The 24,060-nt window shown below is 40.9% G+C and overlaps 1 protein-coding gene across 7 annotated transcripts in view; it reads right to left on the reverse strand.

Annotated features, from left to right (window-relative positions):
* Positions 1-24,060, reverse strand: part of ST3GAL3 (ST3 beta-galactoside alpha-2,3-sialyltransferase 3) — a 241,289-nt gene that overhangs the window by 146,531 nt on the left and 70,698 nt on the right. For all 7 annotated transcript variants that reach the window (XM_063140053.1, XM_063140029.1, XM_063140045.1 and 4 more), the window contains one exon: positions 10,678-10,770. In XM_063140053.1, coding sequence (XP_062996123.1) covers positions 10,678-10,697 — 20 coding nt within the window. In that variant the 5' untranslated portion in view covers positions 10,698-10,770. The remainder of the gene's footprint in view (positions 1-10,677; positions 10,771-24,060) is intronic.

Here is a 24,060-nt window from a genome sequence, read left to right on the forward strand (position 1 = left end):
ATAATAATAATAATAATAATAGTCTGCATTGTATACCACAGTTGATACAAACTGCAGAGGTATGAGCACTCTTCAAGTGACTATACACTTGGATTTGGAATTTGGATAAAAGTTGCTGCTCAAGATAATAGCCGTGAGGCTGGAAATCCCAGCTCCAAATCTCAACTGAGCCATGAACTCAATGAGGCCTTAGCAAGCCACTAATTCCACCCTCAGAACCCTATCTGTAATTAATAATCTTGCTGAGATAATGTATGTAAAAAACCTCTTGAGAACTTAGTTCTATGTATAAAACTTTTTTTATATATTATTATGTAATAATTAATATAATATACAATTATTAAAGGCTACACTAATTGTCTTGTTAGCAATATGTAAAGAAAGTTAATCTGGTACTGTCCATATCCCAGAGAAGTAGGGGTGCTCTAAATCAGAGGTTAGATTAGCCCTAAGGACCATCTTGGAAGCATATCACAAACACCATCGCTTTACGATAAAAACTTTGTGCGCACAATGAAGAAAAGATTAATATAGTAGATCTACATGTTTATTTTTTTCTGTGTTACCACACAAGCCATGAATCTTTGACTTAGTAGAGTTTTCTTTTTAGTTAGCAATTCTTGCCATGCTGAATTGTGCAATAGTGATAGTTCCTCAAAAAAGGGGAAATTATCAGAACATGAGTCTATATACAAAGAATATCAAAGAGAACGTATTCATTCTAAGAGCATAATGGTACCCGATCTTACGGTACTAACAAATCAACTAGGCAGCATGTAATTCATGATCTGTGTTGTAGAACAGCTTGGCATCTCACATGCAGTCATGATAAAGTTAGGAACAAGGATGGGTGTGATAATATGCTTATAGGCAGTTCGCTACCTCTTAGAACAGCAGCATGGAGTTTTGTGGAGGTCTGAACTTCCATTTGCCACAACAAAGCAGAACATATTTTGAATGTGCCCAGTCCTAATTCTATCTTTCATCTGAGGATTTCATATAATCTGTCTGACTGAACACAGAGATTAATTAAGGAAGCCACTAGCATTAAGGACTGAAAGGAAGGAAATGTGTTTATATTTAAACTTTATTCTATGGAGACAATGACCTAGGAACTGAGAAAATTCTATTCCAGTTATGACATCAGCTCAAGGTAGCTATCAGCCTTCTTTCACTTGGTTATGATCACAATAGTCACTGCAATGCCCAATAAAACTGCAGACTCCCTTAATAGTTTCTGTTTCAATATATCCTCTCCAGACTAAACAAAACCCATGGCAGGCACTTCAGAGAACATCCACATACAAGCACTAGAAGATTTGTAGAGGAGGAGCATGGTGTTTGGCATACAAAACCTCTAAACTGCAACTGGTAAGCAGTCTCCTCCTCCAAATTAGATGTTCTGCATCTATTTATTCACTTTTTAAGATATAAAATACATTAAAATACATTCCAATCTTGAACAAAGTAATAAATCTCATTAATTTGCATAGGCTGCTTTTCCAGTATGCATGCTCAGAAGCATAGCCTTACAATCACTTAGTAGGTCCTGAGTGTGGAGTTAAGAAGTAAGTCAACATTGCAAGTAAGATGCTAAGAAGAAAGGTAAAGTCCCACTTCCCTACAAGTGTTTATTTGGATGGAGATCGGCTTCACAGATCAAATTTACACTCCAGTTATGCTAAGGATGGGGGGAGGGGGAGGAGATGCCACTGTTACATTGGTGGAATGGCTGCCATATCCTGTAGACACATAGCCCAGGAGAAAGGAGGGGAGGGGGGAAACACCCAACTGGAAAATAGAAAAAAGACATTAAAATGGCAAGCCCACCCGTGGTGTCTCTGGGAATGCCAAAGAAAGGGAGAGAGACGTTCTTTGGTGCTATGAAAAGCATGTATCTTTAATAACGAATCTAGAAAGCTTAACTTTTCAGATATACAATCCTTCTTCAGGAGCTGAATATGGATGCATGATGTTAAAATTCAAAAAGAAGAGTAACAATACTTTTTGACTAGTCTTAATCCTTTGCAGTGTTCCTGCTAAGAGCTGTGTTTGCTCTGAGAATTTCTATCTGCCTTAGAAGGAGAGCCCACATAACAGCACCCACATAAGTCACTGGCACAGAAGGTCTGCACAGAGTATACCCAGCCTTCTAGATACAAGATCCATCCAAGGACAGAAAAACCCTTTTGCCAAGAAGCTAAGGGGAGGAAGCTTTGTGTCTGATATATCTTGCATTCTTCTGAGTTATAGCAAGGTATCTCTCAAATCCTAAGGTTACCCAGCTGGCATAATAATAATAATAATAATAATAATAATAATGATGATGATGATGATGATGATGATGATGATGTATTTCTTACCCGCCTCTCCACTTGGATCAAGGCGGGGAACAAGAGTGAATATAGAATTGCATCCACAGTCATGTAAGGATTTTCAGAAAGTAAATTATGAATTCTTTAAAAAATAAAATTATTATGGGCTAGTAAGATATTTTATTAATGACCCTAAACATACATCATAAAAAAGATGAGTAATCCAATAAATCAGAATTGGTCTAACATATTCATTAATGGATCACAAGAAGGAAGTGATAACAACACCTGAGCATGAACGAAGAATTCCTCTGGTGATTTTGGATCCTGGATTGGATCTGGTTTTACTTTTACCACTGTTTTACAAGTGCCTGGAGGCATGAAGAAAAATGAAGAAACCAGAAAGAGTGTGTTTTTCTAAATGCCAAGGCTACAGCTGGACAATTATTGAATAATTGGCTGAAGATGGTTTCAATTAGTCAATTAAGTGACTCCATGATTGTACAGTTTTTCTCTATATAAATGCCTGTGTATCCATTCATTTTTCTTCCACTCCATCTGTAATGCTGTGTAAACTATGATCGTCTGTGAGTATGTCTGATGCTGTAACTAAGTTATTTAACTGCCAGTAAAAGGCTTTGTTTTAACTAAGCAAAGTATCCTGAGCCTCATTTGTGTCTTTGCTGTCCTACATTGAGAGCCGCTGCTAATTTCTGCTTATCTCTAGCATAGAGAGTTTAACTTCCAACAGGTGAAACATAAAAGAGTTTACACTTAATGCTGCATTTAACCTGTAATTTCTGTCACTTCTTTTTATAAATAATCAGAAAATAATGACATTGGACAAAACCTGAGCATGTGGTAGCTGGGTAGCTTCAGACGTTCTTGGAGGAAACTGATTAACTGGACCCATTTCAGTCAGGTTTCAGGCCAGGGCATGGCACTGAAACAGCCTTGGTTGCTCTGACCGACAACTTACTCAGGATGAAAGACAAGGGAAGTGCTACCCTGTTGATCTTCCTGGATCTCTCAGCAGCTTTTGAAACCAATGATGATGCTATCTTACTGGATCGGCTCTGTGAGATGAGAGTAGGAGGCACTGTGTTAGTGGTTTCGCTCCTACTTGCAGGGCCAATTCCAGAGAATGGTATTGGGGGATTCCTGTTCCATCCCATAGCTATTAAGCTGGGTGCCACAGGTCTCTATTCTATCCCCCATGCTGTTTAACATCTATATGAAGCCGCTGGGTGAGGTCATTAGGAGTTTGGGGGTTGGGTGCCATTAATATACTTCTCCTTGTTATCGGAGTCAGCTGGGGCAGTGAAGGTGTTGGACCAGTGCCTGGAGCTGTAATGGGCTGGATGAGAGCTACTAAACTGAAGCTGAATCCTGATAAGATGGAAGCTCTGTGGATTGGTGGTTCCTGAGTCCTGGAATTGGGTAAGCAACCTGTTCTGGATGGATTTGCACTCCCTCTGAAGGATCAGGTGCATAGCTTTGCAATACTCCTAGATCCATCCTTGTCACTGGAGGCCCAGGTGGACTCCGTGGTTTGGAATACTTGGGACCAGTTTTGGCTGATCCGCCAGCTATGGCCTTTCCTGGACAGGGAAAACCTAGCCACAGTAGTCCATGCACTGGTAACTTCCCAATTAGACTACTGTAATGCACTCTACATGGGGCTGCCCTTGAAGACGACTCAGAAGTTGCAGCTAGTGCAAAATGCAGCAGTTAGACTGATCACCAGTCCTGTAAAGACCATATAACACCAGTCTTAAAAGAATTGCATTGGCTGCCTATACGCTTCTGGTCAGAATTCAAGGTGTTGGCAATGACATTTAAAGCCCTAAATGGCTTGGGACCTCAGTACTTGAGGGAGTGCCTCTCCACCTGCTCAAGATTTGAGATCTGTTGGAGAAGCCCTCCTCTGCGTCCCACCAACACAAGACATACATTATGGTGGGACATGGGAGAGGGCTTTCTCTGTTGTGGCACCCCAGTTGTGGAATACCCTCCCCTTGGAGGCCTGACTGATAGCAACACTGGGTTCATTTCAGCGTCAAGTTAAAACATTACTTTTTATCAAAGCCTTTGAAGGCTAAATTCTCTATGGTTACACATAGTTTAAATTGTTTTTATTGCTTTTTAAAAACATTCTATTGGTTTTAATTTGTTAACAATTTAATACATTTTTAGCTATGTAAATTATTTATGTTTATAGTGTTCTGATTTTATCTGTACGCTGCCCTGAGATCCCAGTGATAATAGGGTGGGATACAAATGTTTTAATAAATAAATAATAAATAAATAAAACAAGTATTGCTATGCAAACATAATGCTGGCAATTTAACCTGCCACAAAATAGATGTTTGAGAAGAATAGTTCCCTAAAACAAAAGCTAAATATGCTGCAGAAGGACAATAGTGTCAGCAAAAGAATTAAACACAGTCATTTTAAAGGAACAACCAGAAAAAATTGGAGTTAAGAATGTCGTTCCCAGTCTAATTCTAGGTACATGCCCATAGAAGTCTCTCAAGAATGGCCAGGGAAGGGAGAAAATAAAACACTATAAGGGCCAGTGGAGGTCATGTCTTATAACAAATCAACACTGGAAAGGTTTGGTGAGGAACAAGAATGTATGCATGAAACAGCTTTTCATCATTTCCCAAAAAATCCCGAATGTTGTACACATCAGAACCTTACACAACTATGACAAATGGAGCACACTATCCAATCTGCCAACAACTGGGTTGTATTACCAAATTAAACTTCAGTCAGCTCACTTATCCAGAGGCCTTCCAAAATTAAATCAACTTGACAATAATGTAAGAACTTCTGGGTTTTGCTTTTTACCAATCTGCTTTCCAAGGGGTTTGTGAGGCCTGAATGGTGCTGGAGACAGAGACATATCTTAAGAACATAAGAAAAGCTATGCTGGATCAGACCAAAGGCCTATCTAGTCCACCATTCTGTTCCCACAGTGGCCAAAGAGATGCTTGTGGGAAGCCCACTGTAGAACATGAGTTCAATAGTACCCTCCTGCTCATGTAGTCCAGCAACTGGCATTTGGAGATATACTTCTATATTTCCAAAGGGAATCCACCCCACCTCCCATTAACCAACTTCTGTATGAGGAATGTTTGGGCAATGTGAAGCCTTAGCAGCATGGACTATTTGTATTCTTGTTAAATGTGTGCTTCAACAGATTTCTTCCATCTCGATATTTAAAAGTCTGCCAGCACTACTGTGTAAAGAGACGATCCTGGCAGAACTCGATTACAACAGAGCCATAAACAGTAATATCAATTTGTTTAACTTTGATCATCCCAAGAAGAGTATTTTACACAACTCAAAGGTCTTTTTCCAGCATTTTAAAAACAAGTTGGCCTTTATAAAAGGCACTGTCTCTTCTGTGAATCAACAGAGTTAGTAAAATTATAAATCTCCAGTAATTTATAAAGCAGGGGAAAATACTATTTCATACTCCCCAGCATTCCCACAGGCACACTCATCAAATAAGAACACGAGGGGGAGCATCACTGTAAATTCAAAAAAACAAACAAACCCAGCTTGCAGAAGCCAAAAAGACACAGGACAGCAGTGCTAGAGTCACAAAAAGGGGTGGGCGGGAACAAGGAACACACAAGGAAGATTACTAAGCTACATACCCACTAGAAACCTATCAAATCAGAGTGCTCATGAATGGGTGCACCCTCCCTCCTTTTAAGATTGATAAGGCTTTGGTAAGGAAGGTAAAAAATATTAAGCTAATAATTTCACTTTAACCAAAACCTATAAGATACTGCTGGCTCAGTAGAGAAGCATTGAGTTAATCTGCAAGGACAACTGGAGCCTCTGAACTTAATCAGGGCTTTACAGCAACAGCCCTGTCATTTCATGCTTTAAAAACAATACTTGCTAAAGCTGAACTGGGGGGTGGGGGTGGGGAGAGCATGTTTTGTGAAGCTGCCAAAAACATATGATGAAGAACCCATGTAGAAAGAAAGAAATGCAGATAGTTTCAAACTATAAATCTCCAGTAACTTATCAAGCAGAGAAAATTTGCAATACTTTAAGGTATCATACATTGCCTACACCAGGGATGGGCAGAAAGTAGACCTCCATACATTTAGGACTTCAGCACTCAGTATTCCTGACCTTTGTACATGCTGGCAGGGGCTTCTAGGACCTAAAGTCCAAAACATCTAGAGATCTACCTTCTGCACCCACTCCTAGCTTACACAATCTAACAGACATGATAGATCTCAAAATTTAATGGTTAAAATTATGGCACACCGCATACTAGCCCCATCAGCACTGAGGCTCTCCCATAACAGATTTTGGGCAACATTTCTCTTGGTTGAGGAAAAGGGCGTAGCTAACAACAGAGAGAGACCTTTCTGAAGGGTTAGCCAGACTGCCCTGTGCCCACTAGAAAGACCAGGAAATTTACAGATAAGGTAAAATTTCAATTTCTCTCACAGGGTTAGACTCCATAGGGCAGTCTACTGACTGGCATGAGCAAGAGTATTTTCATCTTGTGTGGGATATGCTCTCAAAAGTCCAGTTTCCCAGAATATTCTACAGTACTCACCTTCCAAAAAAGTGGGCTCATGAAGTGACATCCAAATCACAGCACTCTACTGAGTTCTTCACCCACAACTCAAATCAACCTTGCCATGCAACACCCTAAGAACCTTTGCCTCAGGCAATGAATCAGGAGGAGTGGTAGATCAAGGCCAGGGTCTTGACCTCAGTCACCTGCAAGTTCCTGACTGCCATAACCACTTGGCTTGTATCACTGCAACTTTCATCAGCCTCACAAGTCACTCAAGCTGTCAGTAAGGAACTTGGTGAAGACTTGTTCTTTAGACCTGTCTGCAAAGTCCAGTTCCAGGTTTTGAGGCACCTGGGAAGACTGCCCTTGATGGGTTCACCAGCACTTAGCATTGCCCACAGGTTTACAGGCTGCCTACAATGCTGCTGCACACTTGAATTCACCAGGCTGCTCCTTGAATTCACCAGTATCACCATGTTAATCATGCTGCCCTGGCATACATAAATAAGAGCTGGGGTCAGCATAATTAAGCCCTGAAGTGCCTGGGAGGATAATATATCAGTTCTTTACCATTGCATTTGACATATCCTTATTTACTGAGTGAGGGTAGTCCATACAGCATTCCATATCATATTTATTACCGTCTACCCTTTTCCTACCAAAGGGGGGAAATTATGTTTTTCCAGGCTCCCTTCAGTTTTTTCATCACTCTCCTCAGCTCAGTAACATCTTGTAAACTTCTTACTAGAAAGGCAGGTATAAATAGTGTTAAATAAAGGAAGTGTTGATAGGCTTATTCACAGACTCTGATGATTTTTGTTCAATGAGTGGAGTGAGCATATAGTCCTCCGCACCTCGCATATAAATATCTGTGAGTACCAGGACCTCCAAATAAGCCTTCTCAACTATTTTATGAGGCAGAATGGTTGGAACTAATAGCCTAGCACAGAGAGAAGGGCCTAGGAGAAAGAGAAATTGCAAATTTTCAGTTTGCTGAAAGTCAAAATTGGACAAGGAAGTGATCACCACCTTCTAATTCTACACATCTATTCACCATTCCCTGCTGATGTATGGTGGACTGGTACTTTTCACATGGTATGATTCTGAAGTCCCACTTTAAAATTCAACTGTATTCAAACTTTGTTTCATTTGAATGGAGAGCCATGTCCCAACATACTCACAAGTGGACTTCAAATGAGCTATACAAGTTTTGTCTCCTTTTGAAATTCCAGATGTGAACCTGCTGTCAATTCACACTGCAAAATCCCTCTTAACTCAACCCTGTGTTAGAAAAATGCAGGCAACTAGGGCTTGCACACTGGTATATAGCCACAGCATGTTTGTGAGCAGAAAACCCTACAAGCTTAGAAGCAAGGAATAAGACAGATGGCCTTGTCAAATTCATACCTAACAACAACACATCAGTTTAAGATCGATGGGCTTTCGTGCACAGCACGCTTGCCTCTTCAACTTTATCATACAATCAATTCCTTCGAAGCCTGTGCAACAGGACATCCAAACCCAGGCTGCTGGGGATTAACCACTGGATTGTTTAGGTCTTAAACAACCCAGTGGTCCAGTTTTGGATGTCATGCTGCACAACCTACGAATAAGCAGATTGGGGGTGCATGATAAAGTGGAAAGGGCCAGTACACGCAAGGCAGTGTGCCCGCTCATGCACAACAACCCATCAGTTTTTAAACCAATTGGTCCTCATTAAGTGCGAACCAGATCATTGTGTTGTTTAAACCACAGAGTAATACCACAGGACTGGAGACCTTTGTCTTAAACACAGAAAGCCTTCTTCCCAGAAAAAGGTCAAAGCTGTTCCGCAATGGAACTCTTAGATGACCAAAGGCCTCCAGTTAAGAAAGATCATTTCAATGAATTGGGACACAGCAAGGCCATTAAATATCTCACTCATTTCATGCACAACCCATTCAAAGTCAAAGACTGAATATCTGTTTCTGCCTTTTGGCCTCTGAATTCTCTCATATGCTGTTACATATACTGTATGCATATATTTGAAAATCACTTCATAATCATACCACAACATTGGTTCTATTTTGATTTGAGACCTGAATTTCTTTATAAAGAGTTAAAAAGCTGACCCTCTCTCTCTCTCTCTCTCTTTCTCTCTCCCTCCCCCAATCCATACACACAGGGTGACAAACAAGAACGCCTGAATAAGACAATCCCCCAACAGCAGTTTGTAATCTAAAAGAATAGGAAATGTTAGAAAAGGAAACTGGGAAGGAGGAGGAACAATACATGAATATTCAGGCACAGTTACAATTACTAAAGATTGCAAAGAATGATCATCATAATGAGAAATCAAGTAATTTACATGCATGTATGAACCAGCAAAATTTATATTTGGCAGTTTACAGGTATTAATGTTATGTAATCCTGTTCTAAAGCACAGTTTTAGATTATAAAATTTCACCCAAAAATTAGCCAGTACTTTTTAATTATATGGTACTATCTAATGAGATGAAATTTTAAACCTTCTAAAGTGACTTCAATTGTGTATTCATAAAAACTAGCTTACTTTACATCACTTATGTAATAATAATAATAATAATAATAATAATAATAATAATAATAATAATAATAATATATTTACCCGCCTCTCCGATTGGATCGAGGCGGGGAACAACAATAAGCATAAAATACATAAAATACTGATTAAAAACATGATATACAATGTTTAAAAACATCCTAAGAGCAATTCTATGGCCCCTAGACAGAGTCTTTGGGCCATAGGATAATTAGGATCCCTGGTTCTGTAGCCAGAGACAGCACTCTGACCATGGATCCAGGAATCCATACTCCCCACCCCTACCCCGGCCAGCGTGAAGAGAACTGTGCAGGCTGCCTCTCTGAGGTCGCAAAGGCAACCTTGGAGAGGGGGGGTAAAGGGGGAATTCCGGTGGGTAGTGGGGGACTGGGGAAGCCAGGATACAACATATCCTGAGGCCTCTGCAGCCTCCTTTTCTCCCACTGTGACATGCCCCAACTAGACAGGTGAAAAAACTTGGCTAGCTGAAATGCAGAGCAGGAGGAACATGGAAGCAAAAATTGCCTCAGCTGCTCCTCTTGTTCTTCATAGGATGCCCATAAGCCTCCAGGTTTGGAGGCTTATTGGCATCACCATAAGATTGGGCCTTTAAAGAACAATCCTGTGGTCCCTGGTAGGCACCCCAGAGACCATAGGGTGGTGCGTACATACACCACAAGCCTGTAGACGCAGATATGCTTGGCAGTGGGGGTGGGGGAGGACAAATTGAGGATTTTCCCATCCCTCCCACTTTTGAAAGCTCCAGAGGGTCAAAGAAGGAAAAAGCTCAGAGATTAATCTAGCTAATGCTAAAAAGCACAAATATGAGGCAAAAATGCCTCCATTGTTCATTACATCCTGCCTGTCAGGGATAAGGATAGATGGAGGGCCATCTACAGAGCAGTAATCCCATAGGATTGCACACTTATAGTGTTTTCTATATACAATGCCATAGCAAGAGGAAAGACAATGATATATTTCTCTTTCCCTTCTCACTCTAATCTTTGGAATCGGAAGAGTTAACTGTCTTATTTAATCATGTTCATCTCTGTTATATATATACACACACACACCCTTTCCTGTTCATTTTTTTATCATTAAAAACAGTATTGCATAGTCCCAGAAACCATTTAAATAATGATAGTACCTCAGTCATCTTCAGAGTAATATCTAGCACAATTAGGGAAAATACTGTGATGGAAGAGCAGGACTGTAAAGCAAAACTGAAGGAACAGGTCACTTACTTTGGGAATATGGCAGTCATGAGTGCAGATGCATACCCAGGCTTGCAAACTCCCTCTGAGATGTTAGCATACTTTGATGCTAGTTCTGGAGGCCTGTGAAGAAAGAATAAGCATCAAGATGGTTCTAAATAAGTGTTAACCATGCCAGCTTAATCCTTTTATCATTAGTTTTTCACAAATGGTTAAAATAGCAACAAAAAGGCTTCTTAGATCAGAATGGAATAACATCCAATTTTTTTCAAGGGAAATTGGCATAACATACTCTCTTGCCATTGTAGGACTTTGGGCATCAAGAAAGGTAAAGAAAAGAATCCCAGATGCTATTTTAGACTTTAATTTTCCAGTAAGAATGGAGGTAAGCAGCAACAAAGAATCCGTTGTCAGACTTTTCTTCTTTTGCATGACAGATCTATATGTCTTGTGAAGCTACTATTTGCAGAGGAAGTCTAACCAAATTACCACAAATTTCTACCAGCCAGTGTGGGAATGGACATTTCTATATCACAGGCCCAACATTGTTTCCTTCCTTCATTTTCTAATGGGTCAGTCTCTCACACAATCAATGGGTATGTGAAATTCTGAATATACAAGCCTTTACATTCTAGGGAAAGGCACTGTGGTTAAGTAGTTATGTTTCTGTTAGACACAAGGACAAAGAAGTACTTTTTAAAAACCACTTTCTGTGTGACTGAAGTAAACTGCTTGGTTTTTTGTGCATCTTAACACCAAGAACTTCAACTTAACAGACTTAACAACTGGTCTCATAACCTTTCTGAATAGGTATTATTAAAATATAACTCTCTATAGAATTGGTGTTATGGTAGTGAAAGTATTAATGTAACTGCATATAAATTGTGATTTTTCAGAATTTTATTGACAAATACAAAAAGAGTAATGGCAACATATGATTTGTAACATGTTACATATTTATCATTTTTAAAATGGTTGCTTTTTTAGCAAATCAGTGGCAGTCATTCAATACCCTTAAAGATTGATTTTAAGGCTGAAAACCTATACCTATTTCTCTGGGAGTAAGCCTCAATGAACTCAATGGGACTTACTCCTGTATACGATTGCACAGTCAATAAACTGATCCTGTGTAATCTATATTACTACTGCCATATAATAAACCATGAACTCGTACTAATAAACAATAAACACGTACTCTGGATTTCATACAAATACTCTGGATTTTAGGAAAGCTGATTTTAATAAACTCAGAACTATGATAAGTAAGATCCCATGGCAAGTGAGCCTAATGAGAAAAGGAGTGCAGGATGGGTGGGAGTATTTAAAAAAAGAAATTTTAAAGGCACAGTTACAAACACTTCCAACAAGGAGAAAAGATAGAAGGCAGCAGAGGAAACCATTGTGGCTCCACAAAAAGCTTAGAGATGACCTGAAAACAAAAAAGGATACATATAGGCAGTGGAAGGAAGGCCAGGCTACAAAAGAAGAGTACAGACAGGTGGCGCAGAAGTGCCAAAATGGCGTCACGAAGGCTAAAGCTGAGAATGAGCTGAGATTAGCGAGGGATGCTAAAAGAAATAAAAAGGCTTTCTTCAGATACGTGAGTAGTAAAAGACAGAGGAAAGAAATGGTAGTTCAACTGCTTAATGAGGATGGCAAATTGATAACAGATGACAAAGAAAAGGCTGAAGTGCTCAATTCCTACTTTGCCTCAGTCTTCTCCCAAAAGCAGGTCTATGAACCCCCTGGAGAAAGTGAAGCAGAAGTTAAGGGAGCAGGATTGCAATTTGAGATTCATAAACAAATGGTCAAAGAACACCTAATTTCCTTGAATGAGTTCAAATCTCCAGGGCCCGATGAACTGCATCCTAGAGTAATGAAGGAGCTAGCGGAATTATCTTTGCAAAATCATGAAAGACGGGTGAGGTGCCAGACGACTGGAGGAGGGCTAACATTGTCCCTATCTTCAAAAAGGGCAAAAAGGAGGAACCTGGGAACTACAGACCAGTCAGTCTGACATCTATCCCTGGGAAAATTCTGGAGCAAATTATAAAGAAGTCAGTCTGTAAACACCTTGAAATCAATGCAGTGATCTCTAGAAGCCAACATGGATTTGTCAAGAACAAGTCCTGTCAGACTAATTTGATCTCATTTTTTGATCGGGTAACCTCCCTTGTGGACTGTGGGAATGCTGTGGATCTCATATATTTTGACTTCAGCAAAGCTTTTGACAAAGTGCCACATGATATTCTGATTAACAAACTAGCTAAAAGTGGGCTAGATGGAACAACTATTAGGTGGATTCACAGTTGGCTACAGAATCGGACTCAAAGAGTACTTATCAATGGAACCTTCTCAAACTGGGGAGAGGCAACGAGTGGGGTACAGCAGGGATCAGTCCTGGGCCCAGTGCTCTTCAACATTTTTATTAATGATTTGGATGAGGAGGTGCAGGGAACGCTTATCAAATTTGCAGATGGCACAAAATTGGGTGGGATAGCTAATATCCTGGAAGACAGAAACAAACTTCAAAGTGATCTTGATAGGCTGGAGTGCTGGGCTGAAAAAACAGAATGAAATTTAATAGGGATAAATGCCAAGTTCTACATTTAGGAAATAGAAACCAAAGGCACAGTTACAAGATGGGAGATACTTGGCTCAGCAATACTACAAACGAGAAGGGATCTTGGAATTGTTGTAGATCGCAAGCTGAATATGAGCCAACAGTGTGATACGGCTGCAAGAAAGGCAAATGCTATTTTGGGCTGCATTAATAGAAGTATAGCTTCTAAATCACGTGAGGTACTGGTTCCTCTCTATTCAGCCCTGGTTAGGCCTCATCTAGAGTATTGCGTCCAGTTCTGGGCTCCACGATTCAAGAAGGACGCAGACAAGCTGGAGTGTGTTCAGAGGAGGGCAACCAGGATGATCAGGGGTCTGGAAACAAAGCCCTATGAAGAGAGACTGAAACAACTGGGCATGTTTAGCCTGGAGAAGAGAAGATTGAGGGGAGACATGAGAGCACTCTTCAAATACTTAAAAGGTTGTCACACAGAGGAGGGCCAGGATCTCTTCTCGAACCTCCCAGAGTGCAGGACATGGAATAACGGGCTCAAGTTAAAGGAAACCAGATTCCAGCTGGACATCAGGAAAAACTTCCTGACTGTTAGAGCAGTACGACAATGGAATCAATTGCCTGGTGAAGTTGTGGGCTCTCCGAACACTAGAGGCCTTCAAGAGGCAGCTGGACAACCATCTGTCAGGGATGCTTTAGGGTGGATTCCTGCATTGAGCAGGGGGTTGGACTCGATGGCCTTGTAGGCCCCTTCCAACTCTGCTATTCTATGATTCTATGAAGAAAGCATTCTGTGAAGATTAAAAATAGTAAGGAACCAGAATAATCTCTCAGGAGCACAATTACTACAGCAACTGCCTATCTGTCTCTGTCCATTTTTACCTGTATTTAAGGATGCATGGCAGTACATCCTTAGTTAAGGTTCGACAGGAAAAAAAACCATTTTACCATTATAAAGGGGTAATTGGAGGGTTGGTTATTCTAACATTCATAAGATCGAGATTTTTTTACCAATCGTTCTGAAATGTACATGTGCCCAAAAAATGCCTATTTTACATAACCTGAAAAATTCAGGAAGATTGGTTACAGATTGAGGGAGAAAGGACAGTTAACAGAAAAAAAGAAGGAAAAAACTCAGTCATGCAGAAGTGTTTCTGAAAAAGTACTGGCAACCATTTGTGCGTGCCTCTGGCTGGGCCAGGATGGCCGCCACATGTTAACCTTTGCCATTTCTGGACTCCCTTTCTACTCTACTAGGTGGAATGGATTTTCGTTTTTAAAAATTTTATTTATTAAAATAATTTTTATTGCTAATGAAAGACTATGGAAGCTCATAACATGGCACTCAGAATGTGGAGGGTGAGGGGAGAGAGAAGGGGAATAGGGAATAACTGTCACCTGGAATAACTGTCACCTGGAGTTAAAGCAGCAAACAGCAGCAGCTGTGAATTTCTGTGACCTGTGTCTGTGTGTGTGTGTGTGTGCGCGCGCGCGTGTGGGACAAGCAATCCCCTCAGAGTGACCAGATCCTACCACAAGGAAGCTATGGAATTGAATGGGGGTGAAATTTTAGTTCATATGCAGGCCTGGCTTTCCTTGAGGGCAGAGAGTTTTGCTGCCTCAAGTCTGAGAAGCAGACTCAACCTGCCTCCATTTTGAGAGTAGAAGAGTCCTCTTTTCTCTTTTGGAACATGTTTTCCTTGGATTTGAGACTATTTTGGGCTATCTTTCCCAAGGCCAGTTTCTCTGACCCAGGCAGGATTTACACTACTGCTTTAAAACAGTTTATAATGGTATTATTATTATTATTATTATTATTTTTTTTGACAAACATTGGGGCCCAGGACACACGCCATATAGTGTTCAAACTGTTTTCAAAGTGTTATATTCTGCTTGGTGTAGATCTGGCCCCAAGCACCTGGCTCCTGAGCAGCTTGGTGCAGGTTTTGCCCCCTATTTGCTTTTGCTCACTGGTGAATGTTGGATTTCACAACATTTGTGCAGGAATCTCAGCATGCCTTTGGCAGACATTGTGAGTGCATAGGTGGGTTGCTGCTGCATGTCTTTCACAACCCCGACTCCTAAGGTTGGGCTTGAACAGTCAATCCAATTCCACATAAAAGGAAACAACCCACATAAATGGGCTGCATCTATTTGCAGTGCCTCCTCCCACCCTCTGTGTGGTTTTAAAATCATAACTAGATACAACAGCGTGACTTTGAGGGGCCACACATGCTCAAAGGCACTCCATCCTGATATTGCTGTTTTCTTAGAATCTGGGGGAAGCAAGATTCTAAGAAAATCTTGGAATTTTCCCTTAAGCCTTTGCCCTTAAGAAGGAGGGAGGAAGGGGAGCCACTCTGCGCATGCCCAGAACAGACCTGACAAAGGGGAGGAAGTGCACGGCCCAGCCCCGACCCTTCAGTACAGGCTCCTGATGGAGCACTTGGTGGGTGAGAAGTGTAGGCTGAGGCAGTCCCAGCAGGATTGGCCAGAGCTGGGCACATCAACTGACAACCACTTACCTCCCCTCCTTTGCAATGCTACTCCTCGATGCTCTATCGAAGAGCAGCATCAGCAACAAGAGAATGTGTCAGAGGATGCGGGTACTTGCAGGCTGCCAAAAGCATGCTGGGGGTGTAGTACTGGCATGTAGAATGGCTGATTTTAAATAAAGCATGGGTTAGCAAACCAGATCACTATCTCTCAATCCTAACTCAGCTCCCACTTCCCTGACCTCCTACTAACTGTCTTTGACTTTCTCCAATTGCCACTCACCCTGCTGCCCACCATTCCATTCTAGCCTCAGCTATCAGCCATTCCTCCATTCACACTTCTGTTTCAATCATAGAATCATAGAATAGCAGAGTTGGAAGGGGCCTACAAGGCCACCGAGTCCAACCCCCTGCTCAATGCAGGAATCCACCCTAAAGCATCCCTGACAGATGGTTGTCCAGCTGGGCTTTTACATAATTGGGCTTTTACATAAAAAGCATAAACTTTATTCAGTAATTCCTGCATCTGTCTTGGAATGTTGTGGTTTACTTATAACAGGCGGGGAAATGCAGCTTAAAAAAATCTCAAGTTAAAAGGCCTTGGGGGGGGGGAATCACTTGGCACTGGAAAGCCATTAATGCAGTCACTAGGCAAGCCTACTTGGGAAAAAGAAATCCATAAGCAGGGTGTCACAGCTAAGAACGCCCACTCTCCAGTTGTCTCCCATCACACCTCAGATGGTGTTCAAAGTTTAACATGTTATTCAGGCAGCTAGGCTTGTGCCTACAACTCCCAGCATGCTTTGGGTGAGAAGGAAGATTTACTGGGCTTTAGCAGCCATCAACTGGAAGTGGCTTGCCATCCTAGGCCTGAAGGGAGAGTGCCTGTGGCCAGCTGCCTCGGTCACTAGGCACCATCGGGAGCGGGAGGGTGCAGCTCCAGCCCCGTCACTGGCAGCAGTGACTAAGCTAACTGTCAGTCAGTCAGCTGGCTGGTTCCCTCATGGTCTACCTATGGGCATTGATTGTGCAATGCATTGTGGGCTGGCTCAGCCATAAGTGGCTGGGGGTATCTGCAAATCATTTTCTCCATCCTGTCCTCATGGTTTATTGGGAGAATGAGAATTTCACTTGCACTTTCTGCTTCCTTAGGGAATATGTGGCGTTAAGGCTTGTTAGCCCTAACACCCAATTTCCCTGCTTTTTGGTACTTGGTTGAAAGCTCTAGACCCTTAACATTGTTTTGTAAACCGTAGTTTTTTTGTTTAATGATAAATATTTGAAACACTATCTTTAATATTGCTGAAAGCTAGCTGAACAATCATAGCATAACTTCTCTTAAAATGTGTATAGGTACAGGAAGCAGGACTATTGAAACAGAGACTATTCATTGAGAAAGTCTCTCCAAATCGCTGAGCTTTAGCAAAATACATGCATGACAGAATTTCCCATTTTTCTAGTCAATACCAATTTGCAGGGCTAAGTATTGAAAAGGACTGTACTTAAAATTCATTTTTTAAAAAAACCATATGCTTTAAGATTTGAACCTGGGCTGTATATAGATATTCTGGGGTGGATACACTGTGAAACAGAAATAAAGTCTTTTGCAAAAATTGGGTATCCTGCTTTGTTCTCTGCTAGTGAAAAGCCAGCAGTGAATACAGTCCACTGTGTCATCCACTGTTTATGGTCATAGAACTGGAAATATCCTTGCATTTTAGGAACTAAAACCCACAATGAATAAAAGCCACCAAAACACATCCTGTTGTTCATTCAGAATATCTACATTTACCTATAATATCCACCACAATACATAAAGAAATTTCCCCCAAGTTTGCTTTTAACATTGCTTTAAATTTTCAAATTCAAAATTTGAAAAAGATGTATGTACTAATCCTAAAAATAATATCCTTAAGTTACTAGTTCCTTTGACTGGTGCCAAATAAGAAATGTATGAGGTGTCTATTATAAAAGCCACAATTACAACCAAAGTCATTGGAGTCAAGAGACAAACTTGTTAAACTTTTCCGAATAAGTTCACGTTCCAAAGTGCTACAAGCAAAACTGGGCTTGCTTCCTAACCGCAGCTGCCAGTAACAGTTGCTCACCACTACCTCATACACCCTTCTGACCACACACTTTGTCAGTCTTTTATTATTCCTTAAACCATTTTACCCTTTGGGAATCTGGGGGTATTTATTTGTCTGGACCTATTAACTACTACAGATCTCAATCTTTATTAAACTGCCACAAAGACATTTATAGCCAGCTTGAACACTAACAATGAGCTAATAAACAGGACCACATCAAAGAAATTACCTCAGAGGAGAAAAAGATTGCTGCCCCTCACTACGTTGAAAGAATTATGCAACCAAGACAGTCATATTTTGAGGTACCAGATGGTGTATTTAAACATAGTGTATTTCAGACAGATCCTCTCAGATCCAAAACCTGGACATGAATTCCAACCCATGTACAACAGTAGTGCTTCTAAGATCAACATCTATTGATACATTTAGAGCAGTGGAATACAATCCTTCAGCAAACTTCCTCAACTTCTGCTTTATTTCTCAAATACAGAGCTCTAATAGTTTGAGTTTAGCTTCAGATACAGTACTCCTCTATGAACCTAGTATTAATTACTATGGTTCATACCTATCTGCACCTCAATGAAACTGCACCTCAATCAATCATTGTGGGGAAAATATCAGTTGCCAGCACTGACTTCCCCCCCTCCCCATGTGCTTGCTGATTAAGTCTGCTGATGACACTCCCTCTTCAGACTCCCATTAGACTACATTAGCATTTTACGCAAGGGAGAGGGGGACAGATGAGTGTCATTATTCAAAATGTAAACACACTTTAGCTTTAGTTTCTATAGCTTCTTAAATAGGTACAATATAATAAGCATTATATTAAGAGTGCTTATATTGTAATGAAGAGGGCTGTGTAGTTTTTCCTCCCAGACAGGCTGAGTCATCACTGATAAGAAATAAATGTAGTAAATGTATATAAAAAAGCCAGAAAAGTAATTAAATTCCTATGGGTCCCCACAGACTTTTACACCCACATAAAAAAGAGGGAATAAAAACAAGGTATCTTAGCTTCATACAACATTAACTAAACCAGTTTTAACATACTAATTACCACTATCTACTATGAATGGTACTATAACAGGAGTATCTACATTAATAAATAAGTACAATCTAATGACTCTTACCCTCCAGTACATTGTACGTTCTATTAATGTTCAACAACTTAAACTTCCCTATGCGTTTGCCCATTTTCAAATAGGAACTTTTGGTATCCTTCAGCTCCCTAAGGCAAATAATAGAATCTAGAAATAATATAAGCTGTACTGAGTAGTTCTGCAATTTTCATCAGTCAGAGACAATTCCCAAGGTGTTAGGATGGGGGCTACTTCAGTTGTTCTATATGGGAGCAATGATGTTGGCTCTGTGTAGCCTAGAAGATTCCAGACAGTTCCTCCCTGCAGCCATTGTGGCAGTTGTTCCTCAGCTACTCCAGGGCCTTAGCTAGACGGGGCATTATCCCGGGGAGATCCCCGGGATCGTCCCTGTGTGCCCACATGACACACAGGGGATCCCAGGATCAGGGAGGGATGATCCCTCCCTTGCCCCGGGATCTCGCCCTCCACTTTAGGCCCAGTTTTTCCATGGTCTCGGGTGAGACCCCAGAACATGCGTGCGTGCGTCACGGTTTGTCCTGGCTCCTCATGGTTCCTCGTGAGGAGCCAGGACCCGCACACGGGGTGCGCAGCTCTTTAGGAGCTCTGCGCCCATTGGTGGTGGGGTGGGGTGAATGGGGATTTTCTTTTAAAAAAAAAGGACTAACTTTTTGCGCATGAGCACTCATGCGCTCCAGTCTCTTTAAAAAAACCAAAATGGCGGGTACGACGCCTCTCTCTCTGAGGTCATCATGCGCCGCATATGAACAGAGAGGGAGCTCTCATGATAAAAATATCGCAGGATCTTCACCCCTCCGTCGTGCTAGACCGCTAGGTCTAGCTGAGGCCCAGATTTCTTAATTTTTATTTCAGGGCACAGTAAGAACATGAGAAATGCTGGATCAGACTAGAGGCCAATCTAGTCTAGCATTTTGTTCCCACAGTGGCTAACTAGATGACCACGATAAGCCCATAAGGACAACTTGAGTGCAATAGGACTATCCTGCACATGTTCCTTAGCAACTGGATAAGGCTAGCCACTGATAGCCTTATCCTCCATGAATTCAGGTAATTCCCTTTTAAAGCCATGAGAGTTGATGCCATCACTACATCTTGTGGTAGTGAATTGCATAACTATGCATTGTGTGAAGTACTTTCTTTTATCTGTCCTGAATTTAGAAAATAATCCCAGATGTACAACTCACTTTCTACACACCATGCATAGCTTTATCTCTCTCTCTCTTGTACCCTCCCCTCCTTACCTTTTTTCTAAGGCCATGGCTAGACCAGGCCTATATCCTGGGATTTCCCCGGGAACATCCTTGTGCATCCACATGATGCACATCCCTCCCTTGGCCTGGGATTTCACCCTACCCTTTAATCCCACTTTTTCTGCAGTTTTGGGATGATCCCGAGACCGCGGAAAGTGTGGGTCGGCATCGCGGTTTGTCCTGGCTCCTCGTGAGTAACCTGCCATCTAGGGAACGGCATTTAGGGCAGAAGTTGCAAAGCCATAACTGGCAATAGTTCCAGCACTACTGCCAATTCTACTTTATCTGAGAGACCACATACTGAAAGACAGCAATGAGTAGCATCCCTCCACAACCAGACTTCAAGAAAGGGAAAAGACTCACAAAGGGTGTAATTTTAATATACATGGGGAGCTAAACTGCCCTAACAGGAATAGCTTCATTATCACACTTAACACAAAAGCTGGTGACCTGCCTACACTGTGCTTTCTGAAACCTTCCCTGCCCTCTGGCAAAACAAAATATCTATTGTCCACAAACTTCATATTTGGACCAAGATATCTTGGTCCAGTCAGTTTCAATGAACCTTAGAGTTTCATTAACACCAGAAAGTTCAATTTTATTTCACTTTTGTCCATTTTGTTGTCACGCCATGCCTCCAATTTAAGATATTGTGCAAAATAATACAGCCATTTTATATACGCACTAGTAACCTGGAAAGGAGGCAGGCATTATTGATTTAAATTCCTCTGACAAACAGTACTAAAAGGATGAAAACAATTTATTTTAGCTAGTTGTGCATGCAGTAAGCTTATACAAAGTCCAGATCCTCAACGAGACCTAGAGGAACATCAAAGCTAAAGCTGATATAAAAACTTCCTTTAGCAAATAACAGGGGTTTTAATGGATTTAATAGTAACATGACCTCCATATTCTATAATATAACACTGAAAACTCTCACCAAATTAAAAGGACTTATGAACAAAGCCATGGAGTGTGGCAAAATCGCTCACCAGTGCATGGCTGAACAGTTAAAGCAATTGCTTATTTGCCTGTGGGTGAGAAGAATCCTAGCCATTAAAAAAATGAAAAGACATCAGTTCTTCCAGAACCACCCCATACTATATATTCACTGTGGATTTGTCATATCTAATTTCAGATGTTCCTAACGATGAGCATCTACAGCTTTACTAAGAAGCTTGCTCCACACATGGATGCATCTTGACATAATAGGCATTTCCCCCTAATGTTATATTTTCCCTCAGTCTTATTTTTTCCTAATTGGCTTTCTCCTTGTGCAAGATTAAGTAAACCCATTCTACCTACACTTTGGCTAATCAATTTTTTTTACCACTTACCCTAGTTAGATGTGTTTAAAATTTATAATTCAGTCAGTTTAACCTGGCAAACATTTATATTGTTTTTCTAATAACTCTTATCTAGTTTGGCAACATCTCCTAATGACAAAAATATTCCCCAGTAACTCTGAAAGTAGGTAGGTCATATCCTATGATTCTACACATACATATCCATGATAACCTAAAGGTCAGGGCTGGCCCTACAATGAAGCAGTCTCACGCAGGCTCATCAAGTGGAATGGAATGGGAAGAGTGGTGAATCACACTGCTCTCCCCACCCAAAGGACCCAGTGGCGCCTGCCTGGCCGGCTGTCTGACCAGCCAGCATCTCTCCTTCTCCCTCCTGCCATGTCGTGCCATCCTCTTCCACCTTCTTCCCCAGCCACAAGAGGTAAAAGTCCTTATCATGTCTCCCAGCCAGTTAAGTCTCTGAAGGAAAAGGAACATCCCACTATGAAGAAAGTGGGCAGGCTAGCCTTGTCCAAAACCAGTTAGGGCTTTAAAAACCAATAACCAGCACTTCAAATTGTGCCTGGAAACAAATAGGAAGGCAACACAACACAAACGTAATATACTCCACAAAGCTGACACCAGTCACCACACTTTCTGCTACATTTTAGTCAGCTGTATGTTTCAGAACACTTTCATGGGCAGCTTCTTGTATATGTGGATGTAACCAAGGCACCATAGTATTTGTTTGTGCCCCCTGAAAGTTAAATATTTGCATCTTCAGCTTCTAATGGAAAAATATGTATATGCAAGATGCATCCCAGAAATGAGAAGCAAAGAAATCTGCTTAAGCTTTTATTAATGCTGCAAAGGGAAGACATTTAAATAAACACTAGTTACTCAAGCTGCATGTGTTCCTAGCTTAGGCTGCCTCCATTTTTATGGTCTTCTCACAGTCTGGGTTGAATTTCATTTGGGTTTGAGAGGGTGAAGATTGTTATTTTTGGCTCTCCTCTTATTTTGGACAAAGACCTCAATTTCTACACATTTTATTTCTTACGAGGAAGTTTGCAATTACAGTGTAATATGTCCTTTCTAGTATAGATATGGGAGATATAACACAAGCATGCAATAAAACAAAGACAAATCCTCAGAGTCTACAGAATGTCTGGGAAGCAGCTAGAGAAGAAGCCACCACCATCACTTTAAAAAGTTCTTAGTTTCAATTAAATTATCTCCCTGGACCCAAGGCTGATACAGGTTTGTGTATATATGTACATATAGCACTGGGCTGTAACACTGCAAGTCACTATGCAGCAGCCAAAAAAATTTGTGGCTTATTTTTTTCCAGAACTAGTATTTTATCAAATCCTACATGCACATTTCTATGGTTCAGAATGTAGACTGCAGTAACACTGCCATCTGCAATTATTAATGGTGTTGATTAATCACAGACTGATGATGTGAGGCAACTATTCTAGTGACAGGCTGGATAAAGAAATTACCTCCAAGTAAGTTTTATATGGGTCAAGACGTAGACCTGCAATCTATAGCTTGGCATAATTTATACATAGTACCTAAACTGTCTAGAGACATGCAGCTTACAGTCTGCCTGTCAGTGTGTATAGCAGTTGCTGCTTTGATTAAAGCTTCATGTGCAAGTTGCCACCTTGTTAAAAATACACTTCTGAGCTATCCTCTTTTCTGTATCCCATTTCTTCATTCTCAGTGGGAACACAACCTATTTGACAGTACTTCAGCCCTCGTGCAATTTCATTCAATGTTCACTCTTAATATTTTTTCCCCTTGATAGAGTGAAGGCCTCCTTTTCTCATTTCCTTTCAATTCCCATGAATCCTAGAGAATAATACCAAGTAATCATTATCTAGCTGTGAACATAGCAAGTGTGAATGACGTCGCAGTAAATAGTTCAGGCTGAGCATCAACAATGTAGGCAGAAATCACAAGAAAAGGAAAATCATAAACAGACAAATGTGAAATGCCTCTTTTATATTTACACCAGTTGAGTCATTTCCCAGATATAGTAGCATCTTGGCTATGTGCCAAGGGATATGCATTATTCAAAAGCTAGTTCAAACAAGAAAATTTGCTTCTTTCTTTATCTCTGCTGGTAAAATGATAATTCCCTATCAAAGCTCAGAAAGTAGTAACTGAATTGTTACCATTTCACCAAGTCATACAAGGATGGATGCCCCATCAGCAATTAAGGCACTGTTACTGAATTACATATCAGCAGTAGAATTCCACAGAGACAATTGCATCTACAAAACAGCCATATAATGAAACCATTTCTGTCAACAGGGTCATCAGCCTAGACATATCCATGCAGCACCATGCCCAGATGTCTTCCACTCTGAACCTCTCCCTGCTCCAGGATTATCTTCCTTATTAAGCTCTGAAGAAAACTTAGCTTTTAACACTTTCCCTTGACTTTCTTGTCAATACGTCCCCCGCCACAAAATGATTTCTGCATCTGGAATCTTTCTATGTTGTAGTAAGGCATGGCTGCCTTCACTGAAACACCCATGAAATTTCTCCCCATACAAATAAAAAGTGAGCAATACAGCTTTTGCAACAT

This window comes from Elgaria multicarinata, chromosome 1 (assembly GCF_023053635.1).
Source record: "Elgaria multicarinata webbii isolate HBS135686 ecotype San Diego chromosome 1, rElgMul1.1.pri, whole genome shotgun sequence".
NCBI classification, from domain to species: domain Eukaryota; kingdom Metazoa; phylum Chordata; class Lepidosauria; order Squamata; family Anguidae; genus Elgaria; species Elgaria multicarinata.